Below are 22,814 nucleotides of genomic sequence, written 5' to 3'. Positions count from 1 at the left end.
AAATTTAAATTATAGCTAAACTTGTAGCTAACTCTATTTTTGATAGTTGAGAGGTACTCATGATGTCATTGAATTATTGTAAGAGAGATGCTTTTAGAAACTGAAGTTCAATTCCTGCCCATATGTGGAAATCCTTGCAATACTGTTTTTCTGGTGGGGAGGAAAGGGCTTTTTTGGAAAGTCACCCTGGGCTGCCCCTGACTTTCCTCCTAGGACCTGCTTCCCTCTCTAGTGGTAAAAACCCAAAGCAGAAGTTTCATGGAAACTGAAACTAACTATGAGGAAGCACCAGTCAGGTGGAACAGCCCGGATTCGAGAAGAGGGGATTCAACAGAGTGTATTTCTGTCTAAAATTATTACAGCTTTTCCTTTTCCCTCTGCAAGTGGGAAAGAATCTACCCTGAAATCCTGAATTTTAGGTATCACTAATACGCAGGATTTTTAAAGTTCCCCAAAGACACCTGAGTTTACCAGTACTCAACAGCTTGAACAGTAGGGGAGGTTGCCAATGGTGTTTTCTGACTTTTTGATGGATTGAGTGTGTGCATGTTTAAAAGGGTCAGAATGAGTCTTTTGGTCAGACAAGGGGAATGTATTCTGCTATGCGAAGGCAGTGAACACGAGTGAGTTAAGGTGTCTCATTTCGAGGTTGGTATTGAGGCACAGAGGAACAGTAAGAGGGAGGCCTTGAGAAACTTGACCCTAAGAGCTTTGTGGAATCATACTGTTCTAGGACATTCATGTGATTCTTATCCCTTTGAAAGCTTCAAATGAAAACAACTTGAAACTGCCCCTGGGTCTCAGGAGTTTATGTCTGTGACACGATGAACCCATAACTTACCATTTCCAAAGTGGTCGTCTTCGAAATCAAAGGCTTGAAGTTGGACATTCGTTGTTTTCAGTTGAAGGTGGGGTGAGAGCTGGATGCTCTGTTCACTCACACACTTGAAGGAATGCCCGACCACAGTCTCAAACATCACCACAGCATTTTTCATTCCTTGGTAAACCTTCTCTGAAAACAACAAAGGTGAAACAGTGACATATAAGAATCCTGGCAAATATCCATTGAGCCCCAGCTGTTGTGGAGTGGCCACATGCCGTTAAATGGCCTTCCTTAGATGTGGCTCTCTGGAGTTCTGTCCCCTTCTCCTCATGAAAAGTCACCCTAGTGCCCTCTGGGGGACTTCTTTCTGGTGCTCTGTTTGGAATATACAGGGGCAGCCTCACATAAACTGGGATGTGATAACATTGAAATGAAACTTTTGGCAATCTTTTCCTCAATTATTTTAAATCACTGGGGGCAGAGTTGGTGGGGACTCTTGTCAATGCTTGGGGAACGACAGAGAAGTGCCCACAAAAACTTCAGTAATAAAAAATGTAAGATTGTTCTCTGAGACAAAATCACATGAACTCATAATGAATCAGAGCAGAGACATGCAAAGTTACCAAGTATTTGCATATCCCCAGACTGAATGCATTAATACAGCAAAATGAAGGACTAAGCCTGTCGCTGGGAGGGGTTATCCGTGGAAACAAAGAGAAGGGAGAGGGCCATCCCCATCCATCTGAGCGCTGCTGGGAGAGACGGTCCTGCTCAAGGACTGGCCCTGTTTTGTGACAGGTGCACCCTTTCCAAGGAGGTGTATGCTTCAAGGCACATGGGTTATACCTTTTACTTATATAATTAACTCCATTTGCTATAATTCCACCTCCACCAAGCTCCCTTCCGAGTACACTTGGGCTTCCTGAATGGGAGAAAATTCACTGGCCAGAGGACCCAATTGTCTGGTCCTCTTGCAGTTACTGTAAGAAACAGGAGCATGACAAATGAACAAATTTACATTCTGATTTTATGCATTAGTTTCATGATCCTGGTTTACTTGAAGAGACAGCCACTACTTAAGGATGTGCCGACACCTCCCAGGGCTGAGGAACAGACTGTGGACCTCAGTGAATTCACCCGTGGGCTGTTAGTGAGAGAGTCTAGACGTCCCTCCTCTCCTGCCTCTGTGGGTGTCTTTGCCTGCGTCTGACATAACATCCCACACTGAGGGTCTGCTCACTGTGTGCCCTGCACTGTGCAAGCACTTCTGTGCACTTTCCTGCTTAATTCTCACACTTTTTAGAGGGAGGTACTACTGTCTCCACTTTGCAGATGAGGAAATGGAGTCGGAGAGCTGAAAACGTTTGCCTAGCATCATGCAGCTGGTAAGTGGTATTTGGACTGCCGAGCCTCGATCTTGGAGACTTAGGATTGTTCTATCCCTCTCTCAGCCTCTCAGTTTCTGGTCTGACTTTCCCCTCTCCTGCCTCTTGAGATATTACTACCCGTCACTAGCTAGAATTTAGCTAGTGATAACATTAGCTAATTTATGTTACCATTCACAATATTTAATCCCAAGCCTATATGAGGAGGCTCGTCTAAGTGAGATAATGTCTATAAAACTGTCAACTGTGACATCTTACTTACATTTTACCGATAATCACTGACAACATCCTCTTGAGCAATGCCAGTGTAATACAGCTCGTGTTTAAAACAGACCTTTCCTTACATTTTCATTTCTTAGCAAGTTTCTTTAGTATAAATTCCTTAGTTAATAAGATAATAAGTGTAAGCCAGTCAAGAGAATTTTGAAAAGGAGAAAACAGACATGAAAACTCTTAGTTCAGTGCGTGGCACAGAAGAGCTGCTCACTAGCGGTTTGTTATCTAAGTCAAGGCTTTCTGGAGAAACATTCAAGGCCTCTGAGAAACTCCCCCAACTTGGCAGGGAGCATTATTTCTCTAAAAGTGAACATCGTAGGAGTTCTCTCAACTTGCCCCACTTTGCACAATTCTCTGTATGGCAACCAAAGTGAACCCTTATAGATGTAAATCTTATATATTATTTCCCCACCCCAAGCCCTCCAATGGCATCCTTTCACACTTTAATATAAAATCCAGTGCCTTCACCTTGCCTTGCCCACTGCCCTCCGAGCTCGGGCCTGCCGGCCCCTCACTCCTCACTCTCGCCAGCACACTGGGCCCTCCCGGTCCTTGAGCACACTAGCAAGCTCACTCCTTGGAGCCTGTGCACCTGTTGTTCCTGCCACCTGGAAAGAGCTTCCCCAGGCCCAGATGTCCCCAAATGGGGATATCTCTTTGCTCAAACCTCCCATCTTCAGAGAGGCCTTCCTGTCTGAAAGCTTCCCTAATACCCTTTCTAGTCCTCTCCACCCCATTCTGCTTGTGTTTCTTCATAGAACTTATCACTGTCTAACTGTGTATTATAATAATTGAATGTGTCTGTTTATGGTCCTGTCCCCCTTCTAGAAACTAAGCTCCAGGAGGGCAGGGACTTTATGTTTGGATAATTATGGATCCTCAGTACCTATTATAGGGCTCGGAACCCAGCAGGCACTAACTACATTCTCGTAGAATGAATGCATGATTCTGAGAGTACTGAATAAACTGGATCATTAACAGCAAATCTGTGAGCTACTCGGCTCTTTTTCTGCCAATGATGATCGTCGACATAATATAGTTCAATCTGCTTCATGAGCAGACAAGCAGACTGAAGCACACAGAGGTGTAGTAAGTTCCCCCAAAGTTACATTGTTGTCTACTCTCTCAGTCTGTTTCTCAAATGCAGCATCAAAGATTAGCAAATTCAATGAGATGAAAAGTTGAAACTGTGGAACTTACCTGGATTTGAGACAGTCAAATAGGCTCCCACTTCACTGATATAATAGGAGTTTTCATCCTGTAAAACAGCAGTATGTTAACCTTTGGATAATCTCTATTTTTATGTTTACGATCCTAGCTTACAGACTGTTTAGGCAGCTATTAAATCCTTGACATGGGGGTTGGGTGGTGTGTTGGTATGGAGCCATAATTGTGTTTGGAAATTTCCAAAAATGTAAACATATCACACAATAAATAAATAACAAGTAATAGCTTGTCTGCGGCTGAACATTTCTCTACTGCATACTTGTTGCTAGAACCTGAAATTCAAATTCCACTTGTACAAACAATTTGAGTCCCTTCAGCTGGGCCAAGTTTTCCACTGTTAAAATGCAAATACATCTGGAAGGTGGATGGGTTGGTGGGTGTACATTAAGCTTTTCCTAGTAATTAAGGTTAGAAGTCAAACTGAGACCACTCACCCTTAAGGCTACCATGGGGGAACTTCATGGGGTCCATAAACCCTCTGGGAAAAACAGTGTATGCAGAATTGTGTGCGCATTTTCCTGGGTAGGATATCAGCTACTTAAACAGATTAATGGGTTTGTGCCTCCAAAATGGTTAGATGGGGCCACCGTGAGGGAGTGAAAAAAAAATGGTTAACCCTGAGATCACTGGTCCTCCAAAGAGGACCCCAGGTTGTTGTGTTCAGAAATATAAAGCAATGTTCCACTTTTTACCTAGGGATTGTCCCTTTGGAAAAACAAAACAAACAAGAAAACCCTACAAAACATCCCTGTAACTTCTCTCAGGGTATGGAACATTAAAAGAAATTGAATCGTGGTACGAAAGGGTAAGTTGGAAAAGGAGTTTTTATTTTTTAAAGTAGGTGTTATTGCTTTTGAACATTCATTAGTAAACTGTCCACATGTAAGTTGCCAAAAATGGTAGAGCAACCAAAATCAGAATCTGAAACTGAATTGCTTTAAGTTGTTTACAATCTAGTCATTAAAGAAATTTAATAATAATTTGATTACATTTGATTACATTCTATATAAAATAATTTATATATTATTTGTGGATGAAATGACGATTCCTTGCACAAATAAGGGTTCCAGAAATACAGGCTGTTCTAGTGAGGTCACTATCGATCCACTGAACTGTAGATCCTACAGCTCATTGAGCAGCACATCCACAGACCGGCTTCTTACCTTGTGCCGGGAGCTTCTCAGCTCGTGGGACAGACACCTCTGTGCCGTGCCTTATTTAATCCTTGCAGTGACTGTGACTTGCTCAAGGTCACAGCCCTAATAGGTGGCTGGGGAAGATATGACCCCAAGCTGCCAGGCTAGCCTTTAACTTCTCTTATATCCACTCCTGACCAGGCACTGTTCTGGGTTCTGGGAGAAGAATAAGATCTGGATGCCTCATTCTTTTTTTTTTTTTTTTTTTTTTTTCTTTTTACCAGTGTTCAGCACAATTTTTCAGTTATTCATGGACATATACACACTCATTGTCACATTTTTTCTCTGTCTGGATGCCTCATTCTAAGTGCTCAGTCTTGGGTCTGAACAAGTTGAACAATGTACTTGGACCATCCATTTGTTTTAGAGAAAAATAACTGTGACCCAGGCCCTTCTTGGGCTTCTTTCACATACAGTTTGTTCAGGTTATTCTTTGTTTGGTGTCCCTTTTAGCATAAGAGAGACCTATACGTCAGGGCTCGTAGTCACTGTTACAAGACTCTGCCCCATCCTAAGGGCAGAGAGAATCCATTGAAGGGTTTTCAGCAGGGCAGTGACATAAGCATGGCTTTGTTTTTGGAAATTGCTTGGGCTGCAGTGCGAGACTGATTTTAGGAGCAGCAGGAGAACAGTGACTGGGCCAGCTCTGAGCTCCGTGGGAGACCTCCTGGAATCTGCTCTCCTGTGGCATCTCCTCAACCTATCCTCGTGGCTGTAAGGAAAGGGTGCTATGTACTTCTCTAAGGGTTTCACAGGTTACTAAGTGCATGCATTCACCTACGTGGCCTTCTTTGATCCTCACAACTCCCTGAGGCAGCGTAAATATTCTTAGCCCATTTTACAGCAGAGAACAAAGAGGCTCAGGGGAGCCTAGCATCTTTTTCTGAGGTACATTGTTTGTAGGTGAGACAAAGCAAGATCTTGTCTATAGGGTCCTGCTCTACATTTTCCTTCATGGGATATTAGAGAGGAAAAATGTGTTGTGCAAGAACTTTCTTCCACATTCCCTGAAATGTAATTGCCTAGATATATAGCCATCTCTAGGAAGCAGGGCTGGCCACATCATTTGTGAGCCTAGTACAAAACGAAAATGCAAGATCAGAAATCACTGAGAAACCCAAGAGGGACAGGAAAGCTTTAAACCAAGCATGGGCACTCCCCACTGTTCAGGTCGCGTGCCCACGAAGCTGGCCCTGACAGGAAGGGGGCCTGGCCCTGCCCCTCTAGAGCTGGTGCTTTCTGGCACTAATGCCCAAGGTGAGGCCTTCCAAAGCAGATGGCAGTGCTCACACCCACTGCAAGTTCATCTTAGGCTGGAACAGGACAGAGTCCAGAGCCTGAATCCAGGTTTGCTTCTATTTTGACTGAGTCAAAATTAGACAAACGCTGACGGCAACTGAGCTGCTGTGTATCTTCATAAGGAAGGAAGAAAATTTGTTAGGTGAACTGATGTCTACAAAAGGGCAGGGGGATGTTTAGTTTCCTTGACATGGCAAGTTTTACATAATTTATGCTGCTGATATCAAATGAGTCTTACTTAGACCATGGTACCTATCTTTTCCATTGAGTTATGGTGTTATAGGATGTTCTTAAAGGAAATAAAATTGGCTTTTATTTAAACAGGAGCAAAGCACTTTTTTTTTAACTTGGAAATTCAAAATTTGGTGGAATTTGAACAGTAACAGGGCTGAAGTTTATTCTACATGAAGAGTTGGCAAGTTTTTTCCTGCAAATATTTTAGGCTTTGTGGGTGTCTGTAGCAACCACTCAGCTCTGTCATTCCAGCACAAAAGCAGCCACAGACCACACATACACAAATGAGTGTGTGGCCTGCTCATTTATGGACACTGAAATCTGAATTTTTTATGATTTCCATGTGTCACAGAATAATCTTTTTCTCCCAACCATTACATAATGTAAAGGCCAATCTTAGCTTGTGGATTGAACATTTTTTTGGTGGGCTGGATTTGGTCTGGGGGCCATAGCTTATCGACTCCTAGTTTACACCATCAATGACAAACAAAGTTGCTGAACAAATCAGTTTGTTAACCACTCTCTTTAAAACATTTGTAAGAATAAAAGGTTGCTAAGAATTTTTAAATACTACTTAAAAAAAGTCTTTGTTTCCATGTAGCCTATTTTGAGTTGTCAAATCTCTGTGAACATTCCAAAATTTTAATTCTTTACTTTATTCAGTACAAGAATGGGACAATAATAACAGGACTTACCTCTTAGGTTGATGTGAAGATTAAATAAAGAAATCACATAAAAGACTTATCACAGAGTCGTCATTCAAATTTTAACTGGTGTTACTAACAACAGTAATAATAAGATTGTCCCTGCCCAGTAAACCTCTCTCACTGAGCTCAAATGATCATTTTTACCTAGCTCCCAGAGCTCAGATTCACTGCAAACAGCAAGAAAGAGAGAGCTAAGCCAGTGAATTAAGCTCAGCTACCCTTATGTATTAAAGAACCAGGCTGAGAAGGGAGGAGGGTATAGCTCAGTGGTAGAGTGCATGCCTAGCACTCACAAGGTCCTGGGTTCAACAAAACTTAAAAAATAAATAAAAGTAAATTAAGAAATAAATTAAAGTTAATAGAGAACCAGGCTGAAACCTCAGCTCTGGGGGATGGGAATGGGGTGGATACAGAGGAGGGTGGTGGTGGGGAGGGGGAGGTTGACTGCTTCAAGCAGGTGTCAGGTTTAACCCAAAGCCCAAGGGAAATTACATACCATACATTAAGCAATTTATAGTGTGTGCTCACTCCTCTGACACCCACAGGGTTAATTTCCAAATGTTTTTCTCATTTGGGTTTCGAGTTGGACAGTGACAAATGTTTATCATGCTGGGTTCTTGAAGACAAAGTAAAAATCCTTTGTGTACTCATCAGCATTGACAAAAGAGGGCCCGAGGACTCCTAACAGCCAAATACGGTACTTTAACACTTACGGCTTGTCCATTTGAATGGGCTGCTTGTAAAATCTCATCTCACTATTCAACTGATGAATCTAGACACAGTGGCTCCTCACTACCAGTGTCTAAAGGGAGCTCTGCAATAGCTCATGAAAGAGATCTTAAACACCTTCCTTAGCGGAGGACAAGGTTCAGAGCAAGCCAGCCAGTCAAGCCTGCCCAGGAAGTCATAACGCCAATGACCGAGAGGCCTAGGGTCCTCTCTCCTCAACTTCTGCAAAATGCATTGTGGGAGTTTCACAGTCACAGATGTTCAGGATGTGGACTGCGTCTTCAACATCAATCAGGTATTTTTTGCTCAGTGTTGTCTTGACTTCATCAAGAAACCTCTGCTCTGGAGGTAACAAAAGGAAGCCAAAGAATTGTGTCTTTAGAGCAGCTGACCTACTTTTTGGCAACTTGGCACAGAGTTCTCTGAAATTTAGATTCTCTCTTTTATTGATTCATTTCTTCATCAAACATTTGCTAAAGATACACTATATACAGAGTCAGGGTGGGGCACTAGACAGAGGAATGTGAATACGTCAGACATTTGCCTTCAGGATGGCAAAATGCACAGTAAAGGCCTGAATGGGGAACACATGGAGGGTCAGGGAACCAAGAGAAGAAAGCATCCCAGTTTAACTTGGGATGGAGGTGGAGGTGGGTGGGGGAGACTTCATAGCATAACAATAATTGAGTCATCTTAAAGGATGAATGGAAAAGCGGGCTTAGGGGTGGCAGGGGCATTCCAGGCGGAGGGGAGCCCACAAGGGAAAACAGGGCATGAAGGGTGCGGCATCCTCGGGAAGTTCTAAATAGTGTGCTCTGAAGGTGTTAACGTTTGATCACTGATAACAGTTTACAGGAGTCTGACAGCTAAGAGGGCTCCAAACACCCTGAAAGGCCCTGGGGGTAACACCAGGTGGCTGGGCAGTTAGACTTCCAGACCGCAGGTGGCCCATGTGCTGCCTGACCCTGCTGCCCCTCCCTCTTGGTGACTGGTTTCTCCCACGTCCCAGAGCCAGCGCTGCAAACTTGTGCTGCCTGCCAATCAGGTGGATGACAAAGGCATAGCGTTGAGAGCAGAAACTTCAACTCTACACAAAGTGTCTGAAAGATATTTTTAAAACCAACTATCCTGAGCAGGAAGGAAGTTGTGGGGAGTGGCAGGGGAAAGGAGATATATTTACCCCGCACCTGAAGGGTCTGAACAGCTTTCAGCATGTCACCTTAATCAAATGAGACACTGACATGGAAAGGTTTTCAGCTTTTAAAAAAATGAAACTGAGGGAAATGAGAAAGGAAACCCACCTCTCCTGATCCCACTAAAGGCCAGACGCCATGCTCAGCACTTTCACATACGCCAGCCCAGCTCACCCTCACATACGCCAGCCCAGCGTCCGGCTAGACAAAACAGGTCCTGGAGGGCCCATCTTATAGAAGAGGAGACTGAGGCTCAGAGAGAGAGAGCTAGCAACTTGTCCACAGTCACACAGAAATGATATGCATAAGTTAAGTCTTGCCTGAACAACTTCAAGTGATTTTTTAGGAGGCAAATTTTTTTTATGTTTCTGTCATTGGCAATATTTCAATTTTAAAAATTATAAATTATTGTACCTGATTTGAAACCTAAAACTATAGCCTGTATTTCTTTTTAAAATTATTTATTTATTTATTTTAGGGGGGGAGGTCATTACATCTATTTATTTATTATTAGTTTTTTTTTTAAAATGGATTTTCTGGGGATTGAACCCAGGACCTCATGCATGCTAAGCATGCACTCTACCACTTGAGCTATACCCTCCCCTGTCTTATATTTCTTTTATTTCTCCCATTATGTTGAGCTTAGTGTTGGGGACAAAATAGGTGCTCAGTAAATTCTTATTGATAAATTGGTTGACAAATCAGTCTTGCTAATCAGCATCCATTTATCATTCTATACTTGGTTCACATTTATAACATCTATGACATTATAACTAACATGTAGTTCTATTTTCCAAGGCTCTTTTTCTCTCTAGAACACTAATTCTCAACCAGGGGGTGGTTTTGCCCTCCAGGGGACATTCAGCAACATCTGGGGGCATTTTGGGCTGTCCCAGCTGGAGCTGGGTGTTGCTACTGGCATCTAGTAGGTAGCAGTCAGGGATTCTGCTCAGCATCCCACAAGGCACAGGACAGCCCCGACTGCAAAGACTTATCCATATTAACCCAGATGTTAATACTGCTGCTGTTGAGAAGCACTGGCATAGAAGGTAGCAACATTTGCAAAGTTGACTGACTGAATTGTTAAGCCCATTTCTCTTGTGGAAGAATCTAGACAACTTTCCTGTCTAAATACATTTCACATAGTTCACCTGTTCGGGTAGAAGGCATATTGCCAGGATCCACAGGCCAAGTCTGGCCTATAGTTGTGTTTTGTTTGGCCAAATTTTTTAAAAATGTGTTGTCAACACTCAATAATCATGTGCTTTTATAAAAAGATCTGGATTTCTGACTTCTCTTGAATAGTCAGTGTTGACAAACATTGGTCTCTCATCACCACCTGACAGAGGTGAGATGTAAAATACTTAACTGCCCTGCAGAGGAGGAGGGCACTCCTCACCTCTCCCTCTGAGGCTTGCCATCGCATGCTTATGCTCACATTTTTCTTATACAGATTTAATGGAAGAATGAAGTCTTCATCAAAAGTGGGAAAATAAAAAATAAGGACTGCCCATTACCAGGAAAAAGACATTTTTAATTTTTCACCACTTGACTCATTAAGTTCTATGCTTAGTCCCTGTAATCTTTGGATTTGTGGCCACTGTTTTGGCTTAAACAATTTCTCTTTTAAAATGTGGAAATCCCCCAGAAGGGTTAAGGGTGGTGGGAATTTTTACTTTCTATGAGCCCCTCTGCTTTCTCCTGTGACAAAGCCAAGGTCAGCTGCCTTGGGAAGTGGTGTTGGGAGTGGAATGAATATGGTGAATGTGGTTGGCGAGACTCGGCAAAGCTGCTGTTGCAACACCTGGAGCCATGAACTGAGAGGCTCACCTTATTCCTTCCTGAAGGAGGATGGGAAGAGGGGGCCCTACTGGTCCTTCTAGCGCTACTGGGCACTCATTTCCTGTCCAGCCTCTGGAGGCATAGAGGATTTCCAGAAAGGCAGGGATTCAACACTTGAGTGGAGCTTGATCAAATAGAGTTGAGCCTGAAGGCATCGTTCCAAGAAACAGATGAAAAGAGCAAAAAGAGACAGGGAAAGGTGCCAAAGCAACTCCTGCTCACAGCTCTGTCCATGGCCTGGCAGCGTGGCCACTGTGTGCCACAGATGAACACTGGAGTTTTCGGAAGCCTTCCCTTAGGCAGTTTTTCACAGATGCAATGGTCTGGTAGGATTAAGCCCTAAATTAGAGCATAAATGCTTATGCCTATCCGCTGCCATTTTGCTGAAGTGACTTTTTAAAGATTCCTGACATCTTTCTAGATTAACTTCAGTTGTCCAGGAACAGAGCACTTATTATGCCCTGAATATTCTTCTGGTGAAGGATTATGTGTTTTTCCATTTGGTACTGAAAGGAAAATATCAACTTTTCAAATGCATCACTACCTTAAGGAGAAAAGCATGCATGAGGAGGATAAAGCCTGTGAGGCCAAGTTAATAACTCCTCTTTATTGACCATTGCATGTACCACACACTGTGCTAGATGGTTTACGTATATAGCATTTCTAATTCTCCTAAGAGTCTTACTAAATAGCTGCCATTATTTCCATTTTATAGAGAAGGAAACAAACCCCAACTAGTCCAAGATCATGCAGCTCCTAAGTATTATGGCTGAGAGTCAGTCTTGATTTCTCTAATCCCAAAGTCTATGCTCATTGCTCTCCAAGATCTGCTAACCAAGACCCTCTAACTTCAGGGGTCATGTCAGACAGGCAAGAAGGAGGCCCCCATCAAGTTTCAGCTGCAAGGGTCCTCTTGACCTATTTGAAGGACACTCTGGGGCATGCAGGGGCAAGTCTCTCCTTTGACAGGGGGAGATGACCATCACTGTGTTCCCAGGACATTTGCCCATTTCAGTCATTGTGAACAGCTACTGGCTATTGAACATCCACTTTCCATGTACTGGACAAAACTCTGTACAGGAAGGATCTTTAATTACTTTACCCCATTTTTCAAATGATTAAAAAAAATACTCAAACAGGTAAAACTGTCTGCCTGGTGCCACAAGGAGAGCAAGTGACAGAGTCAAATTTACAGCAAAGACTCTGGCCCCACAACCATGCTCTTCCACTCTACTCCGTTGCCTCCCCCTCCCAAGATCTGGTCTGGAAAACCCTGTGCCTGGTTTGTCCCTGAATTTTGCCTGCTGTGGTTGGAAAGAACCCATTGTGACATTTAATTTTGGTCTTAGTGTAATCACATTTCTTCATGCCCACTGGGAATTTCTATGGGTCTGTTCATCTGTACAACTTCCTCCTCTGGGTGGCTTGCAAGGGGCACTGCGGCCAGGTTCCCCAAGGCCAAGCCTCCCCCAAGAGGCATCAAAGCCCTTCTTAGGTTGCACTGAGGGGGCTGAAGAGGGAGGAAAGCAAACAGAAGATGTTGACACTTGCCTTCTCCGTCTCCACGACCCTCGTTCTTATCAGAGAAGATCTCAAAAGTCTCTGAGGTCTATTTCCCCTGCACTTAAAGTGAAGTGGAGGGTTGCACCACCGAGCCCCAGGGTGAGGGTTAGGGGAAGCGGCGTTAGAGCCAGGTAGAGTGAAGGAGCTCAGCCTCACCTTGGTAAATGTGAAATTCACAAATCCGCCCCGGAAGTTCAAGAGAAGGTTGGATTTTCGGGAGCCACAGTTCCCAGAGGCTTGAGTTGCATTGGGGTCGATGCTGAAGTATCTTAGGGGTGAAAGAACCTAAACCAAATAAAGGAGGTTGTTTCAGTGAACCGTGGAAGAAAACTCCAGCTGGGAGAGACTAGAAGCACAGGCCAGTAAGCGGGCCTGAAATTCAAGGCTAGTGAGTGTTCACTGGAGAATTTCAAAGTCCCCAAAGACACCTCTTATTTCCAAACTCTTTTGTTTAAAAGATTTTTTGAAGGAGTTCTTTGATAGATAATTCATGGCAAGTATACTCTTGATAAACCACGTGGAATTTAATTTTTGTTAAATCAAACATGTTGAAGGGTACTACAGGATAGGTTTTACTACCCAGTTTGCTACCCTTCTGTTTCAAATTAAAAACCTGCATGTGGAAGGTTTCTTCGAAGTCATAAAAACTGTGCCAAAAAGGGACATGTTATCTTTATAGTGATTATTTTAGCAAATTGAATACCCTTAGCCCCCACCCTATTCCCTCCAATCTTCTTGTCAAGTTGGATTTTTCATATTATTGTCATATTAATGTCACAGCTGGCTGGAACCATGGAGACAATCTAATCCAAACCTCTCGTTTCACAGGAAAGTTGCTGAGGCTTGGAAGTCATCCAGAGGGGCAGAGTCAGGCTGGGGTCAACGCTGGACACACACTCTGCCCATACTGGCTGAAACTGAGGGGTGTGCGTATTTAAAATTTTGATGCGTGCTTTCTTTGATCCACACAATCACTATCGGTTGCTACTTTTATATGTGTTCTAAAACAGATTCACCTTTTAATGGAGCACCTTGGAGAAAGAGGAGCTCGCAGTTTTATTTCAAGATACAGGATACAGGGGAGTGTTCATTCCTAGCCAGGCACTCCCACTCAAACTTTTTGAAGATAGCGTCCTATGGCCTTGACTTACCGTCCCTGAATCTTGAACTGTCAGCTCTATCCCCATCTCTGCTTTGATACAGAGCCTGCTTCCATTTAGAACGAGATAAATTCCAGTCTTGGCTGATGACGGCTGAGGTGCAAGGGTGGGCCCTGGAGCTGTGGGAGCAGGTGAGGCTGTTTGGGTGGTATTATGTGCGGTTGTGGTTGGACCTGGGGTGCTGGTGGGTAGAGTAGGCTTCTGACTAATTGTGCTGCTGTGTGGTAAGGCAGACAGCGTTGCTGGAAGGATGGTCTGGCTCCTGGGTTGGGTGGTTTTCCCAGTGGTGTGGCTGACAGTCGAGGGCCTGTTTCCAGTTGTGTGGGCTGGTGGGGTGATGGTAGGTGGTGATGAACTGGGACCCATGCTGGGACCGACTGTAGCCTCAGTGACTGAAGTTGTGTGTGACTTGTTGGGTACGGCCAGGGTTGTGACCAGGGTGTGGGTTATTGGGCTGGTAGATGAGGTGCTGTTTGTAGTTACCAGGGAAGTTGTTGCTGGAATTTTTATGGTTGTGTGGGTGGTCAGGGTCTCAGAGTTGGAGGTTGTGAAAGCTATTTGAGAGGTGACATGGCCATCCGTTGATCTTGTTGCCAAAGTTTTGTGAGGCACATGGTTAGTGGGCCGCAGGAGAGAAGGTTTTGCTGGGGCCTGTACTGTTGCTGCTGTTGTGGATGGAGAAGAGCCTGAGATTTCTGGAAACAGCTTGGCTCTCGTGTGACCACCATAATGCAGGATCACTGCAAATTAGGAAACAAAAATATTAACACAACAACTAATAGCTCACATTAGTGAGTCCCGCCCCTACTCCACACTTATGTTTCCTCATTAAAAATTAATACGCATTTTTTAGATCTGGGGGACATTTACAAGGATCCAACAGTTATGTGAAGATCACTCAAAATTCTACCACGAGCCACAATTTTAACGATTTGGTTGCACCCATGTTTTTACAGTGTTGTGATCACACTGTAGATATTCTGCCCCTTTGTCTGTATGGGCTGTGGTCCTAGCACCCCAAAGCAATCATGCTCAGCTAGTTATCTAAGTGCCAATGCCTCTTCATTTTCCATCTTCAAGTGTGAATCCAGATAGTTCCCAGGTGGAGAGCATTCCCGTATAGGGCGCTGCTGTGATGACCTGACAGAGCAGGGGCAGCAGGAATACCAGTGATACAGATTTACACCGAGTTGTACAGTTTTCAGAGAATCATATAATTCCAGGTTCGAATGGGGCCTTAAAGATTATCTAGTACAAACCGTCATCTCATGTGTGAATTGTACCTTTGGATATTTGCCACATATACATCCAAACTATGCTCAATTACCTCCAATGACAAGAGATTCAGTTCCTTTCCATTTTTTATTTTGCCATCAGTTTTCTAAATATAAACCAGTTCGTGTTATTCCCTGACTTAACCTTTTGAGTGGCCCAGCTTTTTTCAACTGAGAAGGTAAATTAGTCCATAAGTGCTTGTTCTGCTACATCTGCTGTGCTGTCCTTCATGGTCTCGCTTAAATATCAGCTCCTCAAAGAGTCTTCCCCATATAAAAGAGCTCCCCACCCCCACAGATCCCCATCACATCATTATACTCATTGCTTTCACTGCACTAATCACAACTCGTAAGTGTTTAAGGGGATGATATTCAAATATTTAACACCATGCGTGGCCAGACAGTGTGTATGAGCAGAACAGTGGCCCCGGTTATGTTTATTTATTGGTTGCTTAATTGATTGTGCATCTCTCCAACTAGATTAAAAGCAATTTGAAGGTGGGACTGTGTGTGTTTTTTCACCACCAGAGTCTGTGCATAGAAAGCGTTCAGGGGACGTGGAACGATTGCCTAAATAACTGACTGGGTAAATGAGGGCTATAGCACTATAGACCTCTTGGGATTATTGCAAGGCTCTAGCAAGCTGGTTTAAGCGAAAGCCTTCCTGGATCAGTAAGCATATGAAGAGCGTGAGTTATTGTCACAGGTTCTCTTCTGGGCCGTCCCTTCAGGGAGGAAGGCCTCTGGTTCTTTTTCAACCAGAATAGTTCTGTTCTTGCCTCTTTCCAGGCACATAGCAAGCCAGAAAGTGGACAAGTTCTGATGATGTTCCTTGAGAGTTCATGATCAGGCACTCTGAGACATGGCTCTGTCCCTACAATGCCATGGTTTCACTGCGTTTACCCATTGTATTTTCACTCATTGGAGCAACAGCTCCCCAGTGCTAGGCAGTGACTTGGGAAAACACAGGGAAAAGTGAAAGAATGTCACTCTATGCTGGTGTTTATAGAGTCCTGAAATTCATAGCAAATCAAAATCATCCCTAAAATCCTTTACTATCTCTTTCTTTCATTCAATATATTTCTAAGTGGTTACTTTTCCCATAATAATAACAATAAAAATCCCAAGTTACTGAACACTTACTACATCGTAGGCCTCAGACCAAGGGCCATCTTTCACCAACTCTTCTCAAAAACCCTCTGATGGGTACTATCTTTATCTGCCTTTCAGATGATGAAACTCAGGTTTAGAAAATTCTATTAACTTGACCATAATCACACAACCTGTCAGTTTTGGAGCTGAGGCTTAAACCCATGTCTGAGCCAAAGCCTGCCCTTGGATTGGAGTTGGGTGGAGGTGGTGTGTGTCACTGGGAAGAATGGGGAGAAAAGAGACACAAGCAGAGGGGAGACCGGTAGGTTGTCTCTGCAGTGACCCTGATTCACCAAAGCTTCATAATGGTGATCCTTAGTGAGGCTTTCAAAGACCCACATGCTAAAATAGTAATTATTTTCCAGAAGAAAAGTTCTAACTTTAAACCCAGTAGTAACACTTACGAATTATTTCTGATAGTTGGTTTGCAAAATGGGAAAGACAAAAGTATCCGTTCAAATTGCCTTACTATTAAGTAGACTTACTATTAATGACATTTAGTTTCTGAAGACTATTGTTATAGGGTTTTTTGTATCTAAAATGTTTACTTGGACAATTAAAAAGTATGATATTTGAGGGTTGTAAATTTTTTGGGCTGTAGGTTTACTTTGCAAATCTTTGTAAAATCACTATATGTGGAAACTTTATGCCTACATTGTAGAGCTTGGAGCAAGATTTTTCCTTTCAAGATTGTTATGAAGGTTGACAGTCACTGAAGATTTATTTTCACAATTCATTTAGGCTGACCCTGATTTGTGGTTTTCTGGGTCAAGAACCCAATGGGAACCCCATTAGGTCCATTGTATTAATACTAATATGGAGAAATAGAATTCACTCTAAGATGTGGTGTCCAGGAATATCTTGTAGTAAAAAGCAAAGACTGCTGCAGAGAACTCTGGGAGACTGGGAACCACCTGTATTTTGCTCTCCCAGTAAGATTAGATCCTTGATAAAATCCCACTGTATACAGCTTATGCTTATGAGCTAAAGCAGATCTTCTCAGCTGAGTAGAATTCCCTCAACTAAGTAGCATACTCTTTCAAAGGGGAACCTTCTTCATAATGCAGTTAGAACTCCTCTCTCAGTAGTGATGAATGAACTCAGATAAGGGGGTAAAAGCATACTGGCCATTCATGGATGCACAGCATCCCAAACGGGACAAGAAGACTCATGGCACCCTGTCAAGCTGTGCTTGGTGGATAGGAAATATCGTGCCTAGAGATGATGGCGGTCACAGTGTCTCCATATGGTGTGTGACTTTGTGGTGAACAAAAACCTAGTTGGTAGGTGGCAGGACTAAAAGTGACCAAAAGTGACAGAGCATTACAGATTAAACTGGGAAATACTGTTCTAATATTCTTCTCCTCCCCGTCTCTGCCTCCGACCCTCCTCTCCCCATTTCCCGCTAAGAGTGTGGGCTATAAAAGACGGGCAGGTGATTAGATAGAACTTAGACAGGGGTACCTATGCTGTGCATTGGAATATGTCCCAGGAAGTTCATATGTTTGTTAGGTACTCAGTGGAAATAATACTTTGAAAAATACTGTTGTATAAAATTTATGAGTATGACCACACATATATGACCAATCCTTGTTAAAATTGGGTCATAGCTTTAAAACAGGATCTTTAGGCCCCCAAGAGGTTTAGGCAAGTTCACTGGTCTGTCTGAGACTCACAAAGAGGGCAGTGGGCAGAAGCCAGGGCAGGCCATAGCTCAGAATCTCTCGACCCTCTGTCTACATAAAAGAACTCAGTCTGGAATCCACATGCTGATTTGTAAATTTCCCACCCCCTAACCCCCAGCAGCTCCTCTCCAGGATGCAAGAGACACAGCAAATGAGGATCTCAGAGCCTTAATCCCTTCCTTGGACTCCTCTAGATGGTGAGCTGCAGGAAGGGGCATGAGAAGGTTTCGGTTCCCATACAACCCACAGGAGTAGCTGAGAGATGACTTGTTGGGCCAGGCCCTGGGAAAGCCTGTGACCACACAAGGGCTTCTTCTCTAGGTATTTCCCAGACAGTCAGGCCTTCGCATAGAGCCTTAATTTGGTTTCCCTGCCATACCCAATTCAACAGATATGTAGGAGCCTCCTCTGAGCCAAGCAACAGGCCAGGCACTGGGAGTAGATCTTCGTTCTCAGGGGCACAAAGCCTTGTGAGGCAGACACAGAAATGGACTATACTCCTCAGTGTGACAGGTGTTACTACTGAAGCAGGTCCCACGTGCTGTGGGGTGGAGCGGGGAATCCAGCACAAGGAGAAATTCTTAAGGCAGACAAGAAAGTAAATGGCATCCCACAGGCAGGAGGAAGAGTACGTGCAAAGGCACAGGGGCTTCAGAGCCAGATATGTCTGGAGAACAGCAAGGAACTCAGCATGATGGGAACATGGTCGGGGGCAGCATGGGGAAAAGGGGGTCAGGTTGGGGGCCAGCAGGGAGCAGGCCTGGCAGGTCTTGGAGGCTACACTTTGCAGAACTCTAAGGACCACAGCTGGAGAGTAAACCCTGGGGCCATATCCAGGGGCAGGGAATTGAGTTTAGTCCCTGAGCACTTTCTCTGGCATCTCCTGGGCAGCATGAGCAGCCCCAGCTGGGTGCAGCAGGAAGACTGCTTCTGGATGTGTGGGTCGGCAGGGGTGGGCCCTTAGCAAGATTCTGCTCAGTTTCACAGTTTAATCTTAGACCTTTTAGCAGAAAGATGTAAATCCCACCTTTGTTAAGTTTCCTGTGGGACTTGAAACTCAAAGGGAACCCTCAAACAGAAGGGGCTCTCGCCCTGTGGCAGAGTCTACTGGCTGACTACCCTCAAATCCAGTCTCCTCTTTTTCCTTAGTAACAGAACCAAGAGTTTAAGCTGAGCACTTGCTGCCTGGAACAAAGCCCCCTACAACCAAGCCTCCTTTCCAGCTGGGTGGGAATGTGTGACCAAATTCAAGCCAAAGTAATAGAAGTGGTAGGGCTATGTGGGCCTTCTGGGAAGGCTGTTGGAAGGGAGCTCAGTCACCTCTGTGTCCTCCTCATTGCCTTCCTCTTTCCTCCTTTAGCCAGCCCACAACGTGTATGTGATGCTGGAGCTCCAGTAGACATCTAGAACCATGAGGAGGCCTTGCAGGTGGAAGTCTCACACAGGATGGTGGGTCCATGATAATGAGTCTGTAAACCAGATCTGGTCTGAATTCCTCTGGACTTGTTTTCACATGAGAGAGAAGCAAACATTTGCCTTGTTTAATTCGCTATTTGGGGTTTGTCTCTTATGTGCTGCTGAACCTTAACTGACACAAACTTAAATCCCCTCATTTTATGGAGGAGCAGTTGGATACCAGGGAAGCAAAGTGACTAGATAAAGATTGCACAGTTAGCTTATCTAAAAGCCATGTCTTTCCCAGCAAAATGTCTATTGTTTTTGCTCATGTCAGTTCAACAAGTATCTCCTGAACTTATGTATGCAGAAGTGTAGTGCAGGAGTGCAGAGCATGGACCCCAAAGCCAGGCTTCCTGGTTGCCAATCTCAGGGCTGCTATTTGCTAGCTAAGTGCCCATGAGCAAATCCACAACCTGTCTCAGTCTCCTCACTTGAAAAATGGACACCTCCACATGCTTCAGTCACTCAGTTCGCCTCCGAGAATGTGCAGGTCAGAGAGGAGGGGGCAGTGTAGGCATTTCCTCCCTACCTCCCTGTACATATACTGCACACTCATTGCATTCCCAAATCCACCAGTCATCTGCCAGCCATTGAACTGGCACCCATGCACAGGACACTGAGGGTTACTGCTAAACCGAAATCTTTAACCCTCCTGGACTTCAGACAATATTACAGAGCTATGGTAATCAAAACAGCATGGTATTGGCATAAAAACAGACTTATGGATCAATGGAACAGAACAGACATAAATCCACAGACTATGGTCAATTAATCTTTGACAAAGGAGGCAAGAATATACAATGGAGAAAAGACAGTCTCTTCAGCAAGTGGTGTTGGGAAAACTGGATAGCAACATATAAATCAATGAAGTTAGAACACTCCCTCACTCCACACACAAAAATAAACTCAAATGGCTTAAAGACTTAAATATCAGACAAGAAATGACAAATCTCCTAGAAGAAAACAGGCAAAACATTCTCTGACATAAATCTTAGCAATGTTTTCCTAGGGCAGTCTACCCAGACAATGGAAATAAGAGTAAAAATAAACAAATAGCACCTAATTAAACTTGTAAGCTTTTGCACAGCAACAGAAACCATAAGCAAAACAAAACGACAACCTAAGGAATGGGAGAAAATATTTGCAAATGATGCAACTGACAAAGGCTTAATTTCCAAAATACATAAACAGCTCATGCAACTTAATAACAAAAAAATAAACCACCCAATCCAAAAATGGGCAGAGGACCTAAACAAGCAATTCTCCAATGAAGACATATGAATGGCCAATAGGCACATGAGAAAATGTTCAATATCACTAATTATCAAAGAAATGCAAATCAAAACTACAATGAGGTAGCACCTCACACCATTCAGAATGGCCATCATTCAAAAGCCCATGAACTATAAATGCTGGAGAGGGTGTGGAGAAAACGGAATCCTCCTACACTATTGGTAGGAATGTAGTTTGGTGCAGCCATTATGGAAAACAGTAAGGAGATTCTTCAAAAAACTAAAAACAGACTTACCATATGATCCAGCAATCCCACTCTTGGGCATATATTTAGAGGGAACTCTAATTCAAAAAGATACACACACCCCAATGTTCATAGCAGCACTGTTTACAATAGCCAAGACATGGAAGCAACCTAAATGTCCATTGACTAGATAAAGAAGTTGTGGTATGTTTATACAATGGAATACTACCCAGCCATAAAAAGAATAAAATAATGCCATTTGCAGTAATATGGATGAACCTAGAGATTATCATTCTAAATGAAGTAAGCCAGAAAGAGAAAGAAAAATATCATATAATGTCACTCATATATGGAATCTAGAAAAAAAGGACACTATGAACTCATCTACAAAACAGAAACATACTCACAGACATAGTAAACAATCTTATGGTTACTGGGGAAAGGGAGTGGGAAGGGATAAATTTGGGAATTTGAGATTTACAAATGTTAGTCACTATATAGAAAAACAGATTTTGAAAAGTTTCTTCTGTATAGCACAGGGAACTATGTTCAATATCTTATAATAACCTTTAATGAAAAAAATGAAAATGAATATATGTATATGCATGACTGGGACATTGTGCTGTACACCAGAAATTGACACATTGTAATTGCCTGTACTTCAATAAATAAATAAATACAAGAAAAAAATAAATTGAGATTTTTTGCTTTTTTACTAGCTTGTCCTGCTAAATATAATGAGGACTTTTCCATTTGCCTCCAAAAGAATGTGAAACTCTAATTCTGAAAGTGTGGTACAAGGAACAACAGGCTGGATTAGGACAGCTGGCCTTTGACCCTTCATCCAACTTTCATAACAATTCATGTTATGCTCAAGTGCAGCTGTGCCCCCCATTTGAGTGTGTTAGTGGGGCCATGTGGACGTGGACAGAACTAGTTCTCTCAAATGTTCAATTCAGTGGTTCCAGAAGGAACTGTAAATCAACCAGCAAACTTGATAATAGCAAAAAGACAACTCAGTGTCCTAGGGAGAAAATGCTGTTGATGAAAGCAGTGGGTGGGTACATAAAATAACCATTTTAAAAGCTCAGTTTCCCAGACAGTCTCTCTGATCTGAAGTACACTGGTAATTAAAAAAGAAATCCTTGATGCCCTGGCTTACATCTTTCTGAAATGGCAGTTTGTCAAACCACACCTCCCTCATCTTCACAGATCACTGTTTATAGAATATAAACATAGTGCTTCACTTGAGAAACACAGGAAAAGCAAGGCATGCCCTGCTTTCCGCAGACAGTGTGGCAAGAGCCCCATTTCTGAGCCCTGGCTCAGCCCTCCATCTCTTAACTTGAAGTGATTTCTACAAATTCTCACTAATTGGTGCCTCGAACCCATTTGGGAACCAGAAATAATGTCACTGTCTACTGGGGTTGACACCTACTCTGCCTGACTCATGGAAAACAAGCCCAGACTCTGAAAACTTTGGGAAAAAACGAAGGTGTGCTCCGTGTGGAAGGTAATAAGGAGGAGACATTTTCCAGTCAAATACCCACAGTAGCTGAAGCCGCTACCACCACCTGCAGTCTGTCCTGTCCCACCCAGTCAGTGGCACTAGAATGCACTTAGATTTAATAGTTCACCATGGAAAGTCATGTGTGTCACTCACCAGCCAGGGACACGAAGAGCACCACCATTGCAGAGAGCTGCCAGGACATGACTGGGGAGCCGGGGAGCACCGCTGCCTTGCCAAGGGGCTGCTACGCTCAGCTGCGTCCCCAAATGGTGTGAGGCTGGTTCCTGGGCAGGCTCTGGCAACTGAGCAGACACTTCCTCTGCCCCTCATTCACTTGTGACGGAGAAACCAGTCACTTACGTTAGAAGAAGTAACTGAAAGGCCCTCCCAAGTGGTGCGCTCAGAGGGGAGGGAAACCACAAGTGGCCCTTGTGTGGAAGCAGGCACTTAATCTCTGTCTTCAGTGTTTGTGAGGGCTGGATGTGAGAGGGCAGATGTCCCCCGGGGCCAATGTGAGGGGCATCTGTCATCATTTTCCACAAGATGTGGTGGATCTGTGGTAGCGCCAGCTTCCTTCTCTCATAAGTTGGGTCTCCATTTTTCTCTAAGATCTTGAGTACATTT

At 43.6% G+C, this 22,814-nt stretch overlaps 1 protein-coding gene across 2 annotated transcripts in view; it reads right to left on the bottom strand.

The window, feature by feature from the left end:
* Window positions 1-22,543, bottom strand: part of LAMP3 (lysosomal associated membrane protein 3) — a 33,988-nt gene extending 11,445 nt beyond the window's left edge. The window contains exons 1-5 of one of the 2 annotated variants that reach the window (XM_010947846.3): window positions 22,344-22,543; window positions 13,626-14,374; window positions 12,631-12,759; window positions 3,685-3,742; window positions 842-1,012 (exon numbers count right to left, since the gene is read on the bottom strand). In XM_010947846.3, the coding sequence (XP_010946148.2) occupies window positions 842-1,012; window positions 3,685-3,742; window positions 12,631-12,759; window positions 13,626-14,374; window positions 22,344-22,392 (1,156 nt within the window). In that variant the 5' untranslated portion in view covers window positions 22,393-22,543. The remainder of the gene's footprint in view (window positions 1-841; window positions 1,013-3,684; window positions 3,743-12,630; window positions 12,760-13,625; window positions 14,375-22,343) is intronic. The other variant, XM_010947847.3, reaches the window with a different exon arrangement.
* Window positions 22,544-22,814: the final 271 nt, after the last annotated feature.

The sequence above is a fragment of the Camelus bactrianus genome, chromosome 1 (assembly GCF_048773025.1).
Source record: "Camelus bactrianus isolate YW-2024 breed Bactrian camel chromosome 1, ASM4877302v1, whole genome shotgun sequence".
In the NCBI taxonomy this organism is placed as follows: domain Eukaryota; kingdom Metazoa; phylum Chordata; class Mammalia; order Artiodactyla; family Camelidae; genus Camelus; species Camelus bactrianus.
This window is presented reverse-complemented; position numbering and strand designations above follow the sequence as displayed.